Source organism: Grampus griseus (assembly GCF_964374135.1).
Source record: "Grampus griseus genome assembly, chromosome: 8".
Lineage (NCBI taxonomy): Eukaryota > Metazoa > Chordata > Mammalia > Artiodactyla > Delphinidae > Grampus > Grampus griseus.
The window spans coordinates 105,319,314-105,336,904 of record NC_139002.1 but is presented as its reverse complement, the minus strand read 5'-3'; the positions used below and the strand labels follow the sequence as shown (position 1 = coordinate 105,336,904).

General features: G+C 61.3%; 1 protein-coding gene and 1 long non-coding RNA gene across 3 annotated transcripts; one reads left to right on the top strand and one right to left on the bottom strand.

The window, feature by feature from the left end:
* Positions 1–442: 442 nt before the first annotated feature.
* On the bottom strand, positions 443–17,255 carry ALDH3B1 (aldehyde dehydrogenase 3 family member B1). 2 transcript variants are annotated; one of them, XM_082660373.1, is made up of 10 exons: positions 17,208–17,255; positions 13,175–13,337; positions 9,534–9,644; positions 9,301–9,421; positions 8,921–9,006; positions 8,312–8,393; positions 5,717–6,103; positions 4,847–5,013; positions 3,174–3,273; positions 443–1,142 (listed from the first exon to the last, which is right to left on the bottom strand). In XM_082660373.1, exons 2-10 carry the CDS (start codon positions 13,334–13,336, stop codon positions 952–954), a joined length of 1,407 nt encoding a protein of 468 aa, XP_082516499.1. In that variant the 5' UTR covers position 13,337; positions 17,208–17,255; the 3' UTR covers positions 443–951. The 2 variants fall into 2 exon arrangements, with proteins under 2 accessions (XP_082516499.1, XP_082516500.1); XM_082660374.1 differs by lacking the exon at positions 3,174–3,273.
* LOC309826319 lies at positions 15,462–17,591 on the top strand. Its single transcript, XR_014297093.1, has 3 exons — positions 15,462–15,517; positions 17,042–17,238; positions 17,389–17,591. It is a non-coding gene; the product is annotated as an uncharacterized lncRNA (long non-coding RNA).

Here is a 17,591-nt window from a genome sequence, read left to right as displayed (position 1 = left end):
GAAAGAGGGTAGGTGATGGATGGCCCGGGGCACAGCGATTAGTGTGTGGATTGGGGAAGTCTGTGGTATTTTATAGAATCATCAAGAATTACTCAAAGATGGGACTTGGGAGGTGAGAAGGGAGTGTCTAGCAGGAGGCCGGGGAGTCTGGCTTTGTGGCTGAGTGGATGGGGGATCACTCCACGGCATGGGGGCCCAGGAGGATGAGCAGGAGAGGGAAGGGGAGGAGTCCAGTGTGGGACATGATGAGGGGAAGGTGCCCAGGGCCAGCCACTTGGGGGACAGGAGCTAGTTCAGAGCTCCTAAGAGGCCCGAGGTGAAGAGAAGGGAGATCCTACTATGGGCATCTCATCAACCTGACCTGGAGGGAGAGGTGCGGAGAGAGTAGAGGGAAGCAGCCTCCCCCCTCCCAAATGAGGAGACAGGACGCCTGGAGCCTGGAGTCGGCAATTAAGCTCCAAAATTTAATCCTCATGATGATCTCAGGAGGTGTTAATCACCTCCTCTGTGCAACAGATAGGGAACCAGGCTCAGAGAGGGCAGGGACGACCCAGGTCACAGCAGGCCAACAGTGTGTCATGGACCGGATGCCAGGACCCCTTCTGCACCCTCCACAGAAAGGGCACCTTCTGTCCTGAGAGGTACCCACATCTTCCCTCGTCTCCCGGAACACAGGTGGCCAGCGTGGGAGCGGGAGGGCAGGTTACTGCACTGTTTCCGATGCTCCCAAACCTTGGCCCATCCTGGCTGGGGGGCAGCTGAGGGCCTGAAAAGAGAAGCCCCAGGCGGGAGGAGGGCAAGCACTGGTCTGGGCCGTGGCCCCGGCAGGTGTTTTCCCCCTGTGTCGTGGACCCCAGGTCATGTCTCCACCAGCCTCAGGTGGCCACGGCAGCGGAGGACTCGTAGACGTGAGCTGGGAGGGACGCTCGGATCCCCTGTGTGCAGGGTGGCTCAGAGCAGGGCGCAGCTGCAGCTGCGTGTCTCCATGGCTGCGAGCAGCACCCTCAGGTTGCGTGGAGTGTGGGGCGGGTAGCGGAGAGCGTAGACCTTCTCCAGCCCAGGGCGGCGCAGCAGGCAGGCGCGGTGGTGGGAGAAGGTGTCGAAGGAGAACTTGCCGTGGTAGCTGCCCATCCCACTGGCGCCTGTACAGTGACAGGGAACACAGCAGTTAGGCCCCCAGTGGCCAGCCGAGGAGCGTCAGACAGACCTGGGCTCTGCCAGTCACACAGTATGACCTGGGTGGGCTACTTCACCCCCCGATCCTTGGTTTCCCCAGCTGTAAAGTGGGCTAATCATGAGATGCTGTGGGTAAAGGGCTTAGCCCTGAGCCTGGCCCCAGCACCCACTCAAATAAATACTGGGGACACCAGGTGCTGGGGCACGATGGGTAGACAGTGGTCAAGAGTGGATTCTGGGGGGGTGGGGGATGTATTGGGAATTTGGGATTAACAGACACACACTACTCTATATAAAATAGATAAACAAGGACCTACTATATAGCACAGGGAACTATATTCAATATTTTGTAATAACCTATAATGGAAAAGAATCTGAAAAGAAGAGCGTGTATATATATATAACTGAAATATAACTGAATCACTGCTGTACACCTGAAACTAACACAACATTGTAAATCAACATTTTCTTTTTTTTTTTTTTTTTTTTGCGGTACGCGGGCCTCTCACTGTTGTGGCCTCTCCCGTTGCGGAGCACAGGCTCTGGACGCGCAGGCTCAGCGGCCATGGCTCACGGGCCCAGCCGCTCCGCGGCATGTGGGATCTTCCCGGACCGGGCACGAACCCGTGTCCCCTGCATCGGCAGACGGACTCTCAACCACAACATTTTCAATTAGAAAAAAAGAGAGAGGAAAGATGGAAAGTAAAAAAAAAAAAAAAAAAGTGGATTCCGGGGCAGCTGCCCAGGGTTGAATCCCAGCTCTGAAGTAGCCATGTCACCTTAAGCAAGTGATTTCGCCTTGGTCTCCTCTGTGACATGGGGTGACGGTGGCACCCACCTCCTAGAGTTGTGGGGATTGAGCAAGTGTTCAGACCCATAGATACAGTAAGTGCTGTGTTGTTATGAGTCGCAATGTCCAGGTAGGGAGGCAGTCAAGGACCCGGCAGTGGGAAGTCCAGGGCACCCAGCCTGGTGGGATCAGGGGTAATCCGGGAGGGCTTCCTTGAGTGAGTGGGGCCTGAGGGATGTGGAGTTGACCAGATAAAGTGGATGTGTGGGGCAAGAGGGGCCCAGGCTCGGGGACAACTCAGGGAGCCTTGGAGGTGGGTGACCGTGGTGTGTCAGGACTTGGGCAGAGCTCTGTGTGTCTGGGGCAGCAACCAGGGAAGCGGGGCAGGGGCGGGAGCAGGACTCCGTGGCCAGACCAGGAAGGGTGGCCTCAGGGAGCTGAGTCAGAGCCCTGGCTCCGTCTGAGGGCCTGGGAGCCGTGGAAGGCTTTGCCAGGGGAGCAGCAGGGTCAGATTCACCTGCAGACAGAGCCCCACGCTTCCCTGAGGAGGGGGTGCTGGGGAAGAGGGTTCCAGAACTGGGGACGGCAGCGGTGCGCAGCCCTGGACCTCCACCACCACAGCATTGATCTCAGCCTGCCGTGCTCCTGTGACACCAGCCGCTCCCCAGGGAGGGTCCAGGCCCACCAGGGCAGCCCGCCAGGACCTGCTGGTCATTTACTCTAGTGCCAGGTGCAGGCAGGTGGCGGGACGGCAAGCCTCTGGCCCTCTCGTCCCCTGAGGAGGAGGTGGGCTCAGAGAGGGGAAGTGGTGGCCTCGCATCACACAGCCGTCAGGCTTGCTGGGACCAGCCTCAGAGGCCAGGACTTCACAGCGGTACTGGGGGCTGCTGGGGCTTGGTGGAGGGGGGAGCCGGCAGGAGCCCCTGTCTCCTGTGCGACATGCCAAGCATGGGACAGAGGGGACACAGGAGGGGTTAAAGGAGCAGCACGTAGCCTCACTGTGGAGTAAAGAGAAGGCCCAAGGCCGCCCTGCGTGTGCTAAGCCCCTGCAATCACAGTGATGTTTAAAAAACCCTGAACTGTGTATCTGTGGGTCCCCCCACATATGTAAATGCAGAGACAGGTATGGAAGGTTCCGCCTCAGACTCTGCAGAGGGGAGCAGGGTGAGAGATGACGGTAAGAGGGCATGGCTCTGCCGGCACGTACCCACTCCTCCGAAGGGCAGGCTGGCGACAGTCATGTGCATGAAGCCGTCGTTCCCACAGAAGCCCCCGCTGCTGGTCTGGGCCAGTACCCGCTTGACCACCTGGGAGAGAAGCAGCTATGAGGCTGGTGGCGGAGCTGCCGGGGCCGCGGGGGCTCTGTCCAGACCCCTCAGGGCACTGGGACCCACTGCAGGGTCTGAGGCCACCGTGAGAGCTGGAGGCGTTGGCTGTGGAGCAGCCTGCCACCCGTCCCCAACTGGAGACGTGTTTCCTGAGCATCCCTTGCTTGTGGCCCATGCAGGTGACTGTGGACACAGACTCAGGCCTGATGGGGAGGTGGGAAACCCAGCATCCTCCTGGGGACGTGGAGGGTGCAGGGTGAGGGGCGGGCAGTCAGGGAGGCGTTCCTGGGAGGGATGTGAGGTGCCTGCTGAGTCTCAAGGCGGGGCAGAGATGAGTAGGAGGGCCCCCCAGGCAGAGTGAAGGGCAGGTGGGGAGGCCAGGGGTGGGGCGGGGCAGGGACGCAGCGGGGGGCCTGTGTGCAGCACAGGGAGGACGTTGAGATTTGGGTTTTGGAAACATGAACTTGATCCTTGCTTGACTTAATGAAGGCCCTTCCTCTTCAGCCTGTAGGTGTATTTGAAGAATGAGGGCGGTGGGGTGGGGGTGGGGGACTTCCCTTGTGGCGCAGTGGTTAAGAATCTGCCTGCCAATACAGGGGACACGGGTTCAAGCCCTGATCTGGGAAGATCCCACATGCTGCGGAGCAACTAAGCCCACAACTACTGAGCCTGCGCTCTAGAGCCCGCGAGCCACAACTACTGAGCCCACTGCCACAACTACTGAAGCCCGTGCGCCTAGAGCCTGTGCTCCGCAACAAGAGAAGCCACGGCAATGAGAAGCCTGTGCACTGCAACGAAGAGTAGCCCCCGTTCGCCTCAAGCCCCCGTTTACCTCAACTAGAGAAAAGCCCACGCGCAGGAACGAAGGCGCAGTGCAGCCAAAAATAAATAAATAAATTTATAAAAAAGAAGAAAAAAGGGGGGGGGAATGATTAGTAGACACTAAACAGTAGTTGCACGAAAACTTGGCTATAGTTAGTTGCAACGTGTGACCCTCAGGTAACAGCTAGGTCGGGGCTTGCCTGCTGGTGGGTGGAGTGGACCCCCATCCGCCGACTCAGAAATCCCACTGAGAGAAATCCCAGGGAAGGGCAGGGGACCAGGGCTCATGCTTGGGCCTGCATGTCCTGGTCATTCATCCTCCCCCAGTCATGCCATCCCACGTCGTGTGTGCCTTCCATGAGCCAGGCAGAGGAAGGGGACACTGCCGCCACCAGGCCATGATGATGCAGAAGCATGGAGGTGGGGCTGACTTAGAGGGGACACTGGACCCTAGAGAAGACCCTGGGGAGCCGCCGACTAAAGGCCCAGAAGAATGTGGCCTAGATTGGACGGCAGGGGGAGGCCCTGCTGCCCCGAGCAGGAAGGAGAGGGACAGAGCCAAGATAGTGCCACCGTCCCAGAGCTCCTATGACTGCCCCCGAGGGACCAGGACGCCCGCCCCTCCTGCCAGGCCCCTTGGTCCACTCTGGTCCTGGTGCCACCTCACCCTCTGCTGACCTCACTCCACCCTCCACTGCTGCCACCCGCTCCCACCTCTGTCCAGCCCCACCTGGCTGCTGTTAGAGAAGGCGTACAGGGCCAGGGGCTTCTCCCGACGGCGGATGAACTCGACGGCCTCGTCCAGGCTCCTCACGTTCATGATGGGCAGGATGGGCCCGAAGATCTCCTCCTGCATCACCGGCTCCGTCTCCTGCACGCCCACCAGCACCGTGGGAGCTGCCCGGGCACAGGGCACGGCTCAGCCCCAGGGCTGGGGCCTCGGGCAGGCAGGGCCCAGGGACCCAGGGCTCCAGGCTCAGGGACGTTCTGGGGAAGGTGATCTCCCCACAGCCCCCGGGAAGTGACCTTGAGGGGCTCCCCAGCCTGACCGGGGCCCGTGGGGCCCAGAGAGCCCCTCAGCCTTGGTCTTACAGTCAGAGGGTGACCGGACCTGAGGTCCCGGGTCCCAGCCTGCTGGGGAGCAGCGTCACCCTCTGAGCCGTTCGGCCCGGGAGACTGGGGCTGCTTTGTTCACAGCGTAGCGGGTGCTCAGGACGGGCTGTTGAAATTCAGAACCAGGAATCGTGGGCTCACAGGACCTGGGGTCATGGCCCCGTGGAGCAGCAGATCTTGGGGCTGAAGTTTGGAACCTGAGCCCTAGAACTCCGGGGTCTGAGCTTGGAGAATCCAGAGCCTGGGCCAGAGGGCTGAGTCGTGGGGTCACAGGCTCGGACACGGCAACGCGGAACACTGGTGTCACAGAATCGTGGCACCAGAGCCGTGGACCAGGCTGGGCTCTAGCAGTGGGGTCGGGGAGCCTCAGGGCCCGAGGTTACAGGCTGGGCCCAGACTCGGGGCCCAGCTGTGGCCCCCAGCGTGGGGGGGCCTTAGCTGGGGTGGGCTGGGAGTGGGGCACAGTGGCGGGGAGGGCGGGACTCACCGATGTAGCGATCGCTTTCATCAGTCTGGCCCCCGATGGCCACGTGGCCACAGCTCAGCAGGCCCCGGAGCCGCTGGAAATTCTTCTCACTGATGATGCGGCCCAGTTCTGGGGAGCTCTGGGGGTCTTCGCCATAGAAACGGGTGATGGCACTCTGCAGGGCGGGCAGCAGTCGAGCCTGCATTTCGGGGCTGCACAGGATATAGTCGGGGGCCACGCAGGTCTGGCCGGAGTTGAAATAGCGGAAGAAGGCCACGCGGTTGGCCACGGTCTGGGGGTCGCAGTTGTCATCCACGTAGCAGGGGTTCTTGCCCCCCAGCTCCAGCGTGACGGGGGTCAGGTGCTTGGCGGCAGCAGCCATGACAATCTTGCCGACTCGGGGGCTCCCTGTGGTGGAAGGAACCAGAGTGGCTCTCGGTCACTTGGGCCAGGTGGGATGGCCTCAGCCCAGGGCTGGGACCCCTCGAGGGGGCTCACTCCCTGCCCTGCGGCTCCCTGGAGAGGCAGTAGAGTAGAGGGCGGGGTGGGGGTGGGTGGGGGTGGGCGGGGGAGAGTCGCCCTCACCTGGCTTTTCCTTGTCAGTTGCTGCTGCACTGGGACCTTTTTCAGGTCGTCCCCCCTCCCCTTCCTCCCCCACTCCCCCACCAGCCCCTCCGAGGAGCTCTGCCCACAGCTGCAAGCCAGGCCCAGCTCCCTGTCCTGACCTGCCCAGGTAGACAGCCAGGAGCCCCCGTCTCCCTGCTTCTGATCCCAGCTGGGCCTGCAGGCGACTCTTTCTAACCTGCCGCCCTAAGTCCCTCCCCACTCTCCACTCTCCTCAGAAAGTAACTCCTATGGCCCGGCTCCAGCTCTAGCTGGTCCTCATTTGGGTCTCCCCTCCCTGACCTAATCTGGCAGCCTTGGCGCCCTCCACACCCACCGTCTGCCCCCTCTTCCCCTGGGTCCCCACCTCTCCTCTGGGCTGGTGTCCTGGGTCTCACAGTCCCCTCTTCCACTCAGCCACCCCCAAACACTCCTGACAGCGCCCCCAGGCCTCGACACACTCTTGCCCACGCCTGGCCCAGGGCCCCACGCTGCCATTCCTGTGATGTGATAACCCTGGCCTTTCTCGCCGGCCACCGCAGCCCGAGGGAGCCCAGAGTCCAGACACCTCTCTGGTCTCACTTCCTCCTGCTTCCCTGCCCTCGTTCCCTCCCATCCAGGCCCCCTTGTCGGCTGAGCCGGCCCCAGGGGCCTCTCCCTACCACGGTTCCTCCCTTAGGTCCTCCTGTCTTTGTTCAAACACCTCCTAGTCTGTCCCGCCTTCCTGACTACGCCCACAACTGAATTCCCCACCTCCACCCTGGTCACCTTTGCACGGGCTCCATGACAATGGAGGAGGCTTTAGCCCTGCTTTATCCCAAGGCCTCGCGGTGCCCGTCTGCGCTCTCAGTAAACATTCACCGAGTGAGTGAGTGAGTGAGTGAGTGGCTGCTGCCCAGGCCACGTGCTGTGACAAAGGCTTCCATTCATTCATTTGTCCTTAAGACAGGCCTGTGACTTGGGGATGGCCCCTATCATACCAATAAGGAAACTGAGGCCTGGAGAAGTCAGGAGATTATGGTGGAGTAGCTTCGGGCGGTCCATCGGCCTCTGCACAGACTGCCTCGGGGACCTGGTGTAGAAGCTGGCCTCCGGGGATCTGCCTGCCTTGCCTCTGCACCCTCGGTCCTGGGGGGCCAGGGCCCAGAGTCCACTGAGCTTCGGGCTGTGATGGTGGAGGGTGGTCAGGCGCCCCGCCACCCCCCACCCCCGCTTCCTTCTCCTGGTGTTTCCGGCCCCTGGGAATCTGTAGGAACAGCTGAGGACCCTGGCCCCTCTGCTCCCACAGTCGCCCTCCCTGTCTGTTAAGGTGGCATCTGGCAGGCCTTGTCCTGGGCTCATGGCAGGGTCTGGGGAGGAGAAAGGCAGAGATGGCACGTCCCCTGCTCTGATGGGGACAAAGTGTGCAACACAGGAGGCGGGTCCCCTCCTCCCTCCTCCAGGGCCTCGCCTTGTCTGTATCCTCCACCCTTTCATCTCTTCTGGAAACTCCATCCTGGTCACTTGAAGCTAGGTGGTATCTGGACCACATGGGCACATGTCAGGGTGATGGCAGGTGACCTCTGGGAGCAAAATACAGCCTGCCCCAATCCTGGCTAGTGCAGTGGGCACTGCATCTTTTTGTCACCCAAGCCCCCAAACCCTCATCTGTCCAGCCCTCCAGAAGGGCCGTGGGCGCAGGAATGAGCGCCTGGCACAGCGGGAGCTCAGCAAGGACAGATGCTGTGATGTGTGAGGTTGTGAGTGGTGGAGAGGCCTGTTTCCGGGATGGGGCCCATCCCTCCCAAGGGTCCCCAGGGGTCCGGGGCTGCTCCCCAGCCTGCGCAGGGAGAGTGGAGCAAGCTCGTCCTGGGGCCGAGAGCACCACCCAGCACTTGCCCCAGTCTGCATCCTCCCTGGCTGGCTGGCTGCTTCTGTCCCTCTCTCAGAGTTGGGGATAAGACCCCCTAAGGGTGGGGCTGGGCAAGCTTCTCACCTCTCCCATCCTGCACAACCCCCAGACTGGCTCCTCACCTGTGAAGAAGATGTAGTCGAACTTGTGCTCCAGTAGCTGCCCGGTCTCCTGGGGCCCGCCCAGCACCACGGCAAAGCAGCTCTGCAAGCCAGACGGGCGGAGGGCTCCCCCTGGGACCCCAGCCTGAGGGCCCAGAGGGCACCTGCCTGCCTGCCTGCGTGCTTGGGACGGCTCCCCCCTTGCCTGGGGCCCGGGCTCCAGGTGGGCTGGGTCGGGGGCAGTGGGGAGCGGGGAGCTCCCCGGGGGCAGTGGGGAGCGGTGAGCTCCCCAGGGGCACTAGGCACAGGCAGTCCCAGCCTAACAGGTGTAAGGTTGGGGCCTGGCGGGTTTGGGGTTGGGACTGAGGCCGGGGCTGGGCCAGCAGGGCCGACCAGAGACAGACAGGGACCCCCGAGGGACAGGCCCCACCCCTCTGTTTCACTCAGAGGGAAACAGGTTGAGAGGGGCGGTGACCTGGCCAAGGCCACACAACCCAGAGGAGGCAGGAGTGAGGCTGGAACTCAGGTCCTGTCTGAGGAGCCACGCCAAGGGCTGCCCGGCCCAGCGGGGCCTGCTTAGCCCTGCTCAGCCCCAGTGTAGCTGCTTGCTCTGTACCTGGCCCTGCTCACCTGGTCCAGGTATCGGGGCAGCACCTCGGCCAGGACCTTCTCAGTGCTCTTGCTGACCTCCGAGGGCTTCAGCACCACACAGTTCCCTGAGGGGCGGGGCGGGGAGAGGGTGGCCAGTTGTAGCCACTCCCCGTCTCCATTCAGTCCTCACACCTGCAGGGCAGGTGCGGGCCTCACTCCACCTTCAGGTGAAGAATATGGCTCAGAGAGGTGCCCTGCCGGCCCCAAGGCCACACAGCCTGCGGATGGTGGGCCAGATGGGAACCAGGCCTTCTTAGCTACCTGGTGCCAGCTCCCCCCTCCTCCCTGGCTCTGTGGGCGGCTGTGAGGCTGGGGGGATGGACGGGAGGTGGAGGGAGAAGGTGGTGCTTCCCTCTCACCTGCTGCGAGGGCGCCCACCAGGGGCTCTAGGCTCAGGTTCAGAGGGTAGTTCCAGGGGGCGATGACGAGCACCAGGCCGAAGGGCTCCTTCCGGATGAAGGCCGAGTCCAGCTGTGTGGCCTGGGTCGGGGCCAGAGTGATGGTGAACGGTGAGGTGCCAAGACCCCAGCTCCTCAGCACCGCCTGCCACCCAGAGAGGCTGCCTGCGGCCCTGACGCCCAGGGCCACTCACCAGGTTCCTGGGCACTTTCTCATCCTTCATCCAGGCCCGCAGGTTCCTAAGGGCCAAGTTAATCTCGTTCTGGCTGATGCTGATTTCAGACACCTCTGACTCGAAGGCTGACTGCAGGGGAGGGGGAGGGGCAAGGTCAGGGCTTGGGCCAGGGTAGCCAGGATCCGCAGGTGGCCGGAGCCCTGGGGTGGGCAAAGCCTCCCCAGGCAAGGTCTGTCTTATTCACTCATTCATTCATTCATTCACTCCATGTTCACTGAATGGTTAGAGCGCGTGGGTGCCGTTTCTGTGCCGGGGATGCAGCCGTGACTGAAACAGACAGAAAACCTGCCCCACGGAGCTGACATTGTAGGGGGACGGTCGACGTGATGATGAGAACACTGACTACTCCATTAGGACGTGACAAGCGCAATGGGAGGGTGAAACAGGGTAAGAGGGATAGAGACTGCTGGAGTGTGTGTGCGTGTGTGTGAGTGCATGTGCACATGTATCTGTGTGTGTGTCTTTGCTCTATTTTATATAAGATGGTCAGTGCCAGCCTCTGGGATGGGGTGACATTTGAGCAGTGAGGAAAGGGAGGGAAGGAGCCCATGGATACCTGGAGGCAGAATATTCCAGGCAGATGGTATGTCCTGTGCAAAGGCCCTGGGGCGGGTTCAGGCTTGCTATGTTCCTGATTAGCAGGGAGAAGAATGGGTGAGGTGATGAGGCCAGGCAGCTGGGGTGAGGACTGTTGAGCAGAGCAGGGACAGGCTCTAACTTAAGTTTGAACAGGACTGTCTGTGTGGCCCTCTGTGGCCTGCTGTGTGGATGTCAGTCTGCAGGGGACACTGGGGACAGGTGTCTCTGGGTCACTGGGGACTGGTCACTGGGGACAGGTGTCTCTGCCATCAGTTCCCACAGCCCAGGGGCCAGGGCAGATTTCAAGGGCAGGAGTCGGAAGAAGGAGACAATCAATAGGGCTTTTGTCCTGATCTATGCCGGCTGGCATGCCTGCCCCACCCCCACGAGGGAGGAGGGAGCAGCCTGTGGGCTGCAGGCAGCTGGAGGCCCATGGCCTAGGACACAAGAGCCAGGCTGTCCTGATGCCTGAGACTCAGCCATTATGGTGCAAGTTCCTTCCTGTCAGAGGAGAGGGCGACGGGCCCAGGAGTGCCAGAGCTGAGCCTTGGGGGGAGGGGGAGGGCGCAGGGACCTTGGGGGGAGAAGCCACGCCCACCAGCGCTTCTAGGGGCTGAGCCTGCTTCAGGCATGCCTTCTACTATGTCTGTGTCCACAGCCCACACTCCTGCCCAGCGAGGTCTCCTGTGACCTGACTGAGGTTTGGGCCTGTTTGAGGGCTAATCTGAACCCCGCTGAATGCCAGGAGTTTGGAAGAGTAGCAGCTGTTTTGAGCCAGGGTTCTGTGCCCTTAGGCAAGAACACGCCCTCTCTGAGTCTCCTCTGGGGGTGACTGGGGGTGACCACCTCTACCTGGAAGGGCTGTTGGGGGTTAAATGGGACGATTTGTGCAGGTCAGACAGGGCAGATGCTGCCTGCTGGGAAGGCGGGGGACAGGGCTGGCTGAGCCCAGAGGGAGGGACCAGGCCAGAGGCCGGGACCAGATTGGATTTTCTGGGCTGCTGCTTCCTTTGTGGGGCGCGGGCTCCTGGAGGCTTGAGGGTTGCAGGCAGGAGGTGAAATTTGAGCCATAGGGAGAACAAGGACCAGACAGACCATCGGGTCAGGTCTCACGGAGGCGGCCAGGCCAGGCCAGCTGGTGGGCAGGGCAGAGGCTCAGTGGGGTGTCAGTCCCCAGGGAGCCCGACATGCCAGGGTAGGGGGTGTGAGCCCCCTCTGTCCTGGACCAGGTCCAGTGAATGGACACTCCCCACAGGGAGGCAAAGTCAGGCCCCTTGGGTGTCAGAGAGCCAAGGAGAGTACGACCCGGTGCCTTGGTTTCATAAATGGGGTAGCAGACGATTCCAGAAATGGCAGACGAGGGAGCCCGGGTCCCACCTGGCTACAGTCCTGGAGCGTGGTGATAAATAGAAGGTTTGAGGACCCCGAGAAAGGGCGTAGGCGTCACCAGGAGGCCACGTCCTCAGGACAAGTCCTTGTGGCCAACTTGTGCTGCCCCCGTGGACAGGGGTGCCCTGATCCATGACCCCAGGTGCCACGAGATACTAGTCTCGAAGTGACTGCTCTGGACACCTGGCTGGGTGCCTGCAAATCAGGTGGGGCCCAAGGAGGCTGCAGAGGGCCTCCCAGGCCTGCCAGTGCCGGCATCTCTTTCATGAGCTGGGTGGAGCCAGCAGGCCCACCGGAAGGGCAGGGGAGGCAGGAGGGCAGAAAGGGATGACCCCAGGGTTCTGCTCATGGGCTCAGGAGGTTTGGGGAGAAGATGAGCTCAGCGCTCAGCATGAGCCAGTGTGGGACTGCTGCAGCCCCCTGGGGACAAGTGGTGACCACAGGTGCTGGCCGGCAGCCAATGTGCACCATGGGCCTGTCCTAGGTGTTAAGTATCAAAACAGCACCTCACCAGCTGGTAAAGAGTCACAGCCTTGGAGAGTTACAGGTGGTGAGGGGCCAGTGGGGCGTCAGGGGTGAGCTTGGGCACCGTGGCCTTTGTGGCAAGCTCAAGGGACATTTTGTCCAGAGAAGAAGCCCCTGGACAGTTGTCCTAGGGCAGTGGCAGCCACACGGGTGGGCCCTGCTGGCTGAGACGGTGGAAGGCTGCCTACAAGGAAGTGTATTTCTTGAGGTCCTGCTGTGGCTGCTGCTGGAGATGGGAGGGGCTGAGCCCCCAGGCCTCCAGGGTTTGGACAGAGGCCATGATGCCCACGGTACCTAGTGAAGCAGAAGTCCTCCACATGCGGCCCTAGTGGTGTGACCCAGCTCCCTGGACCTCATCCCTTGCATACCTCTGCCTCTTCCACTCCCCTTCAGCCGCTCTGGCCTCCTTGCTGCTCCTCAAGCACAAATACACCAAGCACCTCCTGCCTCAGGGCCTTTGCACATGCTGTGCCCTCTGCTGTTTCCCCCCTTGTCCACGTGGATCCTTCCCCCTCCTCCTTCAAACGCCACTGTCTCAGAGAAACCTTCCCTGACCCCCACATACAAAACCGCACCCTGACCCTGGCCCTCTCTCACCCCCTTCACACTGGGAGTGTCTCTCCATGGCATTCATTACCATCCAACATGCTGTGTATTTTACTGTCTAGTTGCGTCTCTCCCCAGGAGGCCAGCTCCCTGGACACAGGAACTTTGTTTTATGTGTTGTATCCCCAGAGCCTACAACAGTACCTGGCCCATAGTAAGTGTTCAATAAGTAGTAGTGGAGTGGGGGAATTCCCTGGCGGTCCAGTGGTTAGGACTCCGCGCTCTCACTGCCAAGGGCGCGGGTTCAATCCCTGGTCGGGGAACTAACATCCCGCAAGCTGCACCGCACGACCAAAAAAAAGAAAAAAATAGTGGAGTGAATGAAGAAATGAATGAATGGGTGAATGCAGAAGAGCGGGTTACGGCACAGGAAAGGAGGTGGGGTTTGACGGCTTTTAGTTCCCCCTTCATGGAGGATGCAGCTGTCCCCATCCCCCCTGTCTCAACCTCCCCACCCCTGCCCTCCTCCTCCCACCCCTGCCTGTCCCCCCACAACCCACCTTGTGCAGGTCCTGCGCCAGCGCCTCCTGCAGAAGCTGCTTGTTCTCTTGCAGGAAGCGGCTCAGGCCCTTCAGCTGGGCAGCCCGGAACTCGGCCGGCCGCGTGCACCCCGAGTCGAAGGCCTCCCGCAGCCGCTGCAGCGTGTCCGCGAAGGGGTCCATCCTGCCGGGCGGGGCAGCGTGGGCCGGGGCGCCCCACCTCCAGGCGCCCTCCACCGCCCCTGCCTGCACCCGTGTGGGCCCACGGGCACCCCCATGGGGACTCACACGTAAGCCCAGGGACCAGGGCTGCCCCACCTACACATACACACAAACACACACACAAGGGGCACACTTGGACACCCACTGACAGAGCTACAGACCACACCTCTTAACCAGTGGGCAGGAGGGTTCTGGACCCCAAGGCAGTCACGGGACTGGGTGTGGGCTTGGGGGACAGCTACTCCGTGGCCCCTAAGAGTGAGCAGGGAGCCAGGGGGTCACGCTTCTTCCTGCCACCCGGAAATTAGCCCTAAGCCATGGCCCCCACCCTACTCCGGTGCCCCTCCTGGAGACGGTAGCCCTTACCCCAGCAGGTCTGAGTGTAGTAACCAGGGGAAGTTTGGTAACTAGAGGCGGAGTCCACCAACCACCACTTTGGGACACTCCCAATACGAATGCTCTGTTCCCACTGTCCCCAGCCTGGGGGCCCTGCCCAGGGTGGCCAGGCTGGCTGGTGGTGGCTCAGAGGGCTGGGTGACAGGACTCCTCTCCCTGTGCCCCAGCTCCGCAACAAGACTGGGAAAGAAGAACCCCACCTCCCAGAGGCCCTGCTGCCCATCCCAGCCCCATCGGCCACAGTGTTGGAAAAGCAGGGGATGCTGAGGGGTGAGGGGTGAGGGGGCACTCAGACCTCCATGCTGTCATCAGCCAGGGCTGGAAGGCAGGGTAGGGGCTCTGACATTCCCCCGGGCGCCCGCCTGCTTACTTGAAGTTCATCAGAGGAGCTCTCTGATGCACTTAGTCCTCGGCCTGGTGCCAAGGACCAGTGGGGACCCTTTCCTCCTTCTCTCTCTGACTCACTTCTCTTCTGGTCTCTGCTTGGCTGATGCCTCCTTCAGGCAGCCCACCATGATTACTCCCTTACACATTCTCACAGTGGGCCCTTGGCTCTGCTCCCCACCGCACTGTGTCATACCTTGTGATAAATACCTGGTTTCCTTCTGTCCACCTCCCTGCCCCGCCTCCCCATCCCTCTCTTTCCTCTCCCACTGGACTGGGCAGCAGGACCCCTCTTGCCTACTTAACTTATCATTTGGGGCTTTGTGCCCCAATCTCCTCATCTGTTAAGGTCACCCTTCCACCTACCACCTGATGGGTGTTTATCAAGGATGAGACCGTGCTGGCCAGTTCTAAGCCCAGGACAGGGCGTCAGTGCCCTCAGGGTTGCCAGCTATTGTTAAGTGACTACTGCCACCACGGCCCTAAGTTTTCTGGAGGACTCCATGAGCTGTTCCAGCCAACAGGATGGCCTGCCCTGATGGGCACTCTGTGCTGAGAGCCTGCTGGAGCCCTACGCTGTCCCCATAGGCATGATGGGGGCCAAACTGACCCCACAGGCCTCCTACTCTGATCAGGAGAAACGGGGCAGTTGTCTCGGGCACAGGGCGGGCACCACATCCCCCAGAGAGGGTGACTGTAGCAGAACAGGGACATCATCAGAGCCCCTGTCACTCCAGGCTTGTCCCCAGCTCCAACCCTCCTCCAGAGAGGAAGGCATACTGGCCAGAGACCCAAGAGCTAAGAGACTTGCTGACCCCTAAAGCCGCCACCTGAGCTCAAACCCTGACCCTGCCTCTGTAGCTGTGTGACCTTGGGCAAGTCACTCATCTTTTCCCTGCCTCAGTTTCCATGCCTGTAAAAAGGGGATGCTACCGTTCCACCACATGAAGCACCGGCCATTGTGTGCATGGTAAGAGCTTAATAATGGTCAGCTGTGGTTATTGTTACGAAGTACTCAACAAATATTTATCCCTCTTCCTTTCCCCCATCCTCTCTCACCTTCAGACTTCTGCTGATGGATGCTGAGGGCAAACCACACCCGCCCCTCTCCCGCCTCCGCAAGGGTCTTTGCACTTTCCTAAGAGCCTGCAGAACCCACAAAAATGTAAGGCACGTCACTTGAAGAGGGCATCTCCGAGTACAGTGTGGGGTGGGGAGCTCTGCGGGGGTGGAGGTCTGGTTGGAACATTCCAGCAGCCTCTCCTGGCAACACTGAGGCCAGCTCACACCATATTGCAGTTTGGTCAGGACCGAGGTCCCAAGGGGAGACTGCTGCAGGGCAGGGAACTGGACTCAACCCAGGTAAGCAGATGTGCAAGGCTGCCTCGGGCCTGGGGGGACCCCGGGCCTGTGACCTCACAAGGGAGCTGAGCAGCCACTGTGGACACACAAATGAGGGGGTTCCTTCATCGGGTGGTCTGGCGGCCCTAAGCCCACCTCCCTGGGAGTTGCTAAGTCACTTGATGTGGCAAGGGATGGGCCTGGTTCCCCGGGCCCCAGGGCCAGCCACCTTCCCTCAAGGCCATGAGCCTGGGGATTCTATAATAATAATAATAATAATAATACTAGTGACTAAGCACTGACTGTGCCGGGCACTGTGCCAGTGTGGGTGCCTGATGTGAGTGCAGCATAGCTTTTGGCTGGCACCCCTGTAGGAAGCTGAGGCCCAGGTCATGGGGCATCAAGGAGGGAGACAAAAGGGGCAGGCACTCAGGTCTGCTGCCTCCAAACATCATCAGGGAACAGCTGCTGCCCGAGCCCCGTCCCTGGGCCCCGGCTGGTCCTGCGGATGAGCTACCTCCCAGCCCCCACCTCTGCCCACCCTCTCATCCTTTCTGCCTCGGTTTCCCTGTCTATACCACAGGCCTTCTAAGAGCACCCTCTGTATGACGTGTCGGGGGCCTGAGGACCTGGATCCAAATCCCAGCAACTCTGTTTATTAGCTAGGAGACCTTGGGCAGGTGGCTTGGCCTCTCTGTGGCTCACTCTTCCCATCTGTGCAATGGGGATGGTGCCTTGTAGGTACCCCATAGTGCTGTGAAGTGCTTGGTGCAGGGCCGAGTCCCGTGAGTGCTCAGTGAGGACGGCTCTGAACGATGGTTATTCAGACTGCAAAGGACAGCTGTGCTGGGGGGTCTCGGGGAGGAGACCCTGGGGTGGGAACCCGAGGAGACCTTGGCCCAGCGTGGGCACCAGGGAGGCAAGGACATCAACTTGAGACCCAGGTGGGGGCAGGGATGCGGGGCTGGGAAGAGTGACAGAGGTGAACATGGTGGTCTGAGGGCCCAGGGGACCCCCATCAGGCTGTCAGAAGGTGGACGGCACGGGGCTGCCTCGAAGGCTCTGCAGGTCCCAGTACCCTAGGGTCTCCAATCTGATCTCCCCTCCCTGCCCCGTGGAGCCTTAACCTGGATTTTTACAAGGTCTCCCAAACTCTGGGGAGCGGCCCCCTCCCTTCCACGGCGGGTGTGGGGAGCTGGGGACCAACCCTTGGCCGTGGGCCAAGCCAACCCCCGCCCCACCGCACGGAGAGGCTGTGCCCCCGGCTGCCTGACGCTGGCAACCTCACCTTCCTGGACCCTGGCAGAGTCCATTCCCAGGAACGCGACCGCTCAGAACCGCTCGCTGCACAGCCCACCCCAGCAGCGGGCATGCGTGGCAGTTGCCCGGGAAATGTGTTGACAAATGGATGCTTGGCCGCCCCCAGGGACAGGGGTGCACTCCTTCCTGGGGCGGCCGGTCCAGAGCAGGGGCTCTTGGCCTCTCTCTTCGCTCTCTTAGGCTGGGGCAAACGGAACTCCCTTCCCCCTTCCCCTTTCTCCTCAGGCGAGCAGAGAAGCTCCGAGAAGACAAAGCTAGTCCCTGCGCGTGGCCGTGAGTGGCCAGGCTTTCCAGGACTGACGGCAGCCCAGAGTGCCCAAGCCAACCTGCCAGCGGGTCCCTGGCCCTGACTGCTCGCTGCTCTATCCCCAGCCTCTGCAGAACACCGTACCTGAGGCCCTGCGAAGCTGCCCTTCCTCCTGGTGGGCCCTGCTCTACCCAGCTGCCCTTCCGTTATGAAATGTGCAAGGCTGGGCCAGCCCCTGGGGTGGGGCTGTCCTGGCCTTGTGCCTGACTTTGACTCTGGGCTGGCTGGAGGCTGCAGGCTGAGATTTCCCCATCACTTCCCTCAGGGGCCTCTAGATCCTTTCCTGGACCACAGAGAAGGAGCCAGGGCGCAGAGAGGGCCAGCACCAGGCCAGGGCCACACAGCAGGTCTCCAGGGAGCTCTGAGCTGAGGGGTCCATCTCGACCCCTGATGGGAAGGATGGAGGATGAGTCCAGAGTAGTGGACCCAGGAATTACGGTGTGGGGTGCGGGCTGTGGCCTGGAGTAG

Coding starts and splice junctions, on each gene's coding strand:
- ALDH3B1 (XM_082660373.1), bottom strand. CDS start 13,336: ATGGACCCCTTCGCGGACACGCTGCAGCGGCTGCGGGAGGCCTTCGAC. Junction 9,422..9,533: donor AGAAAGTGCCCAGGAACCTG/GTGAGTGGCCCT, acceptor GCCCCGACCCAG/GCCACACAGCTGGACTCGGC. Junction 9,007..9,300: donor GGTGGGCGCCCTCGCAGCAG/GTGAGAGGGAAG, acceptor CCCGCCCCTCAG/GGAACTGTGTGGTGCTGAAG.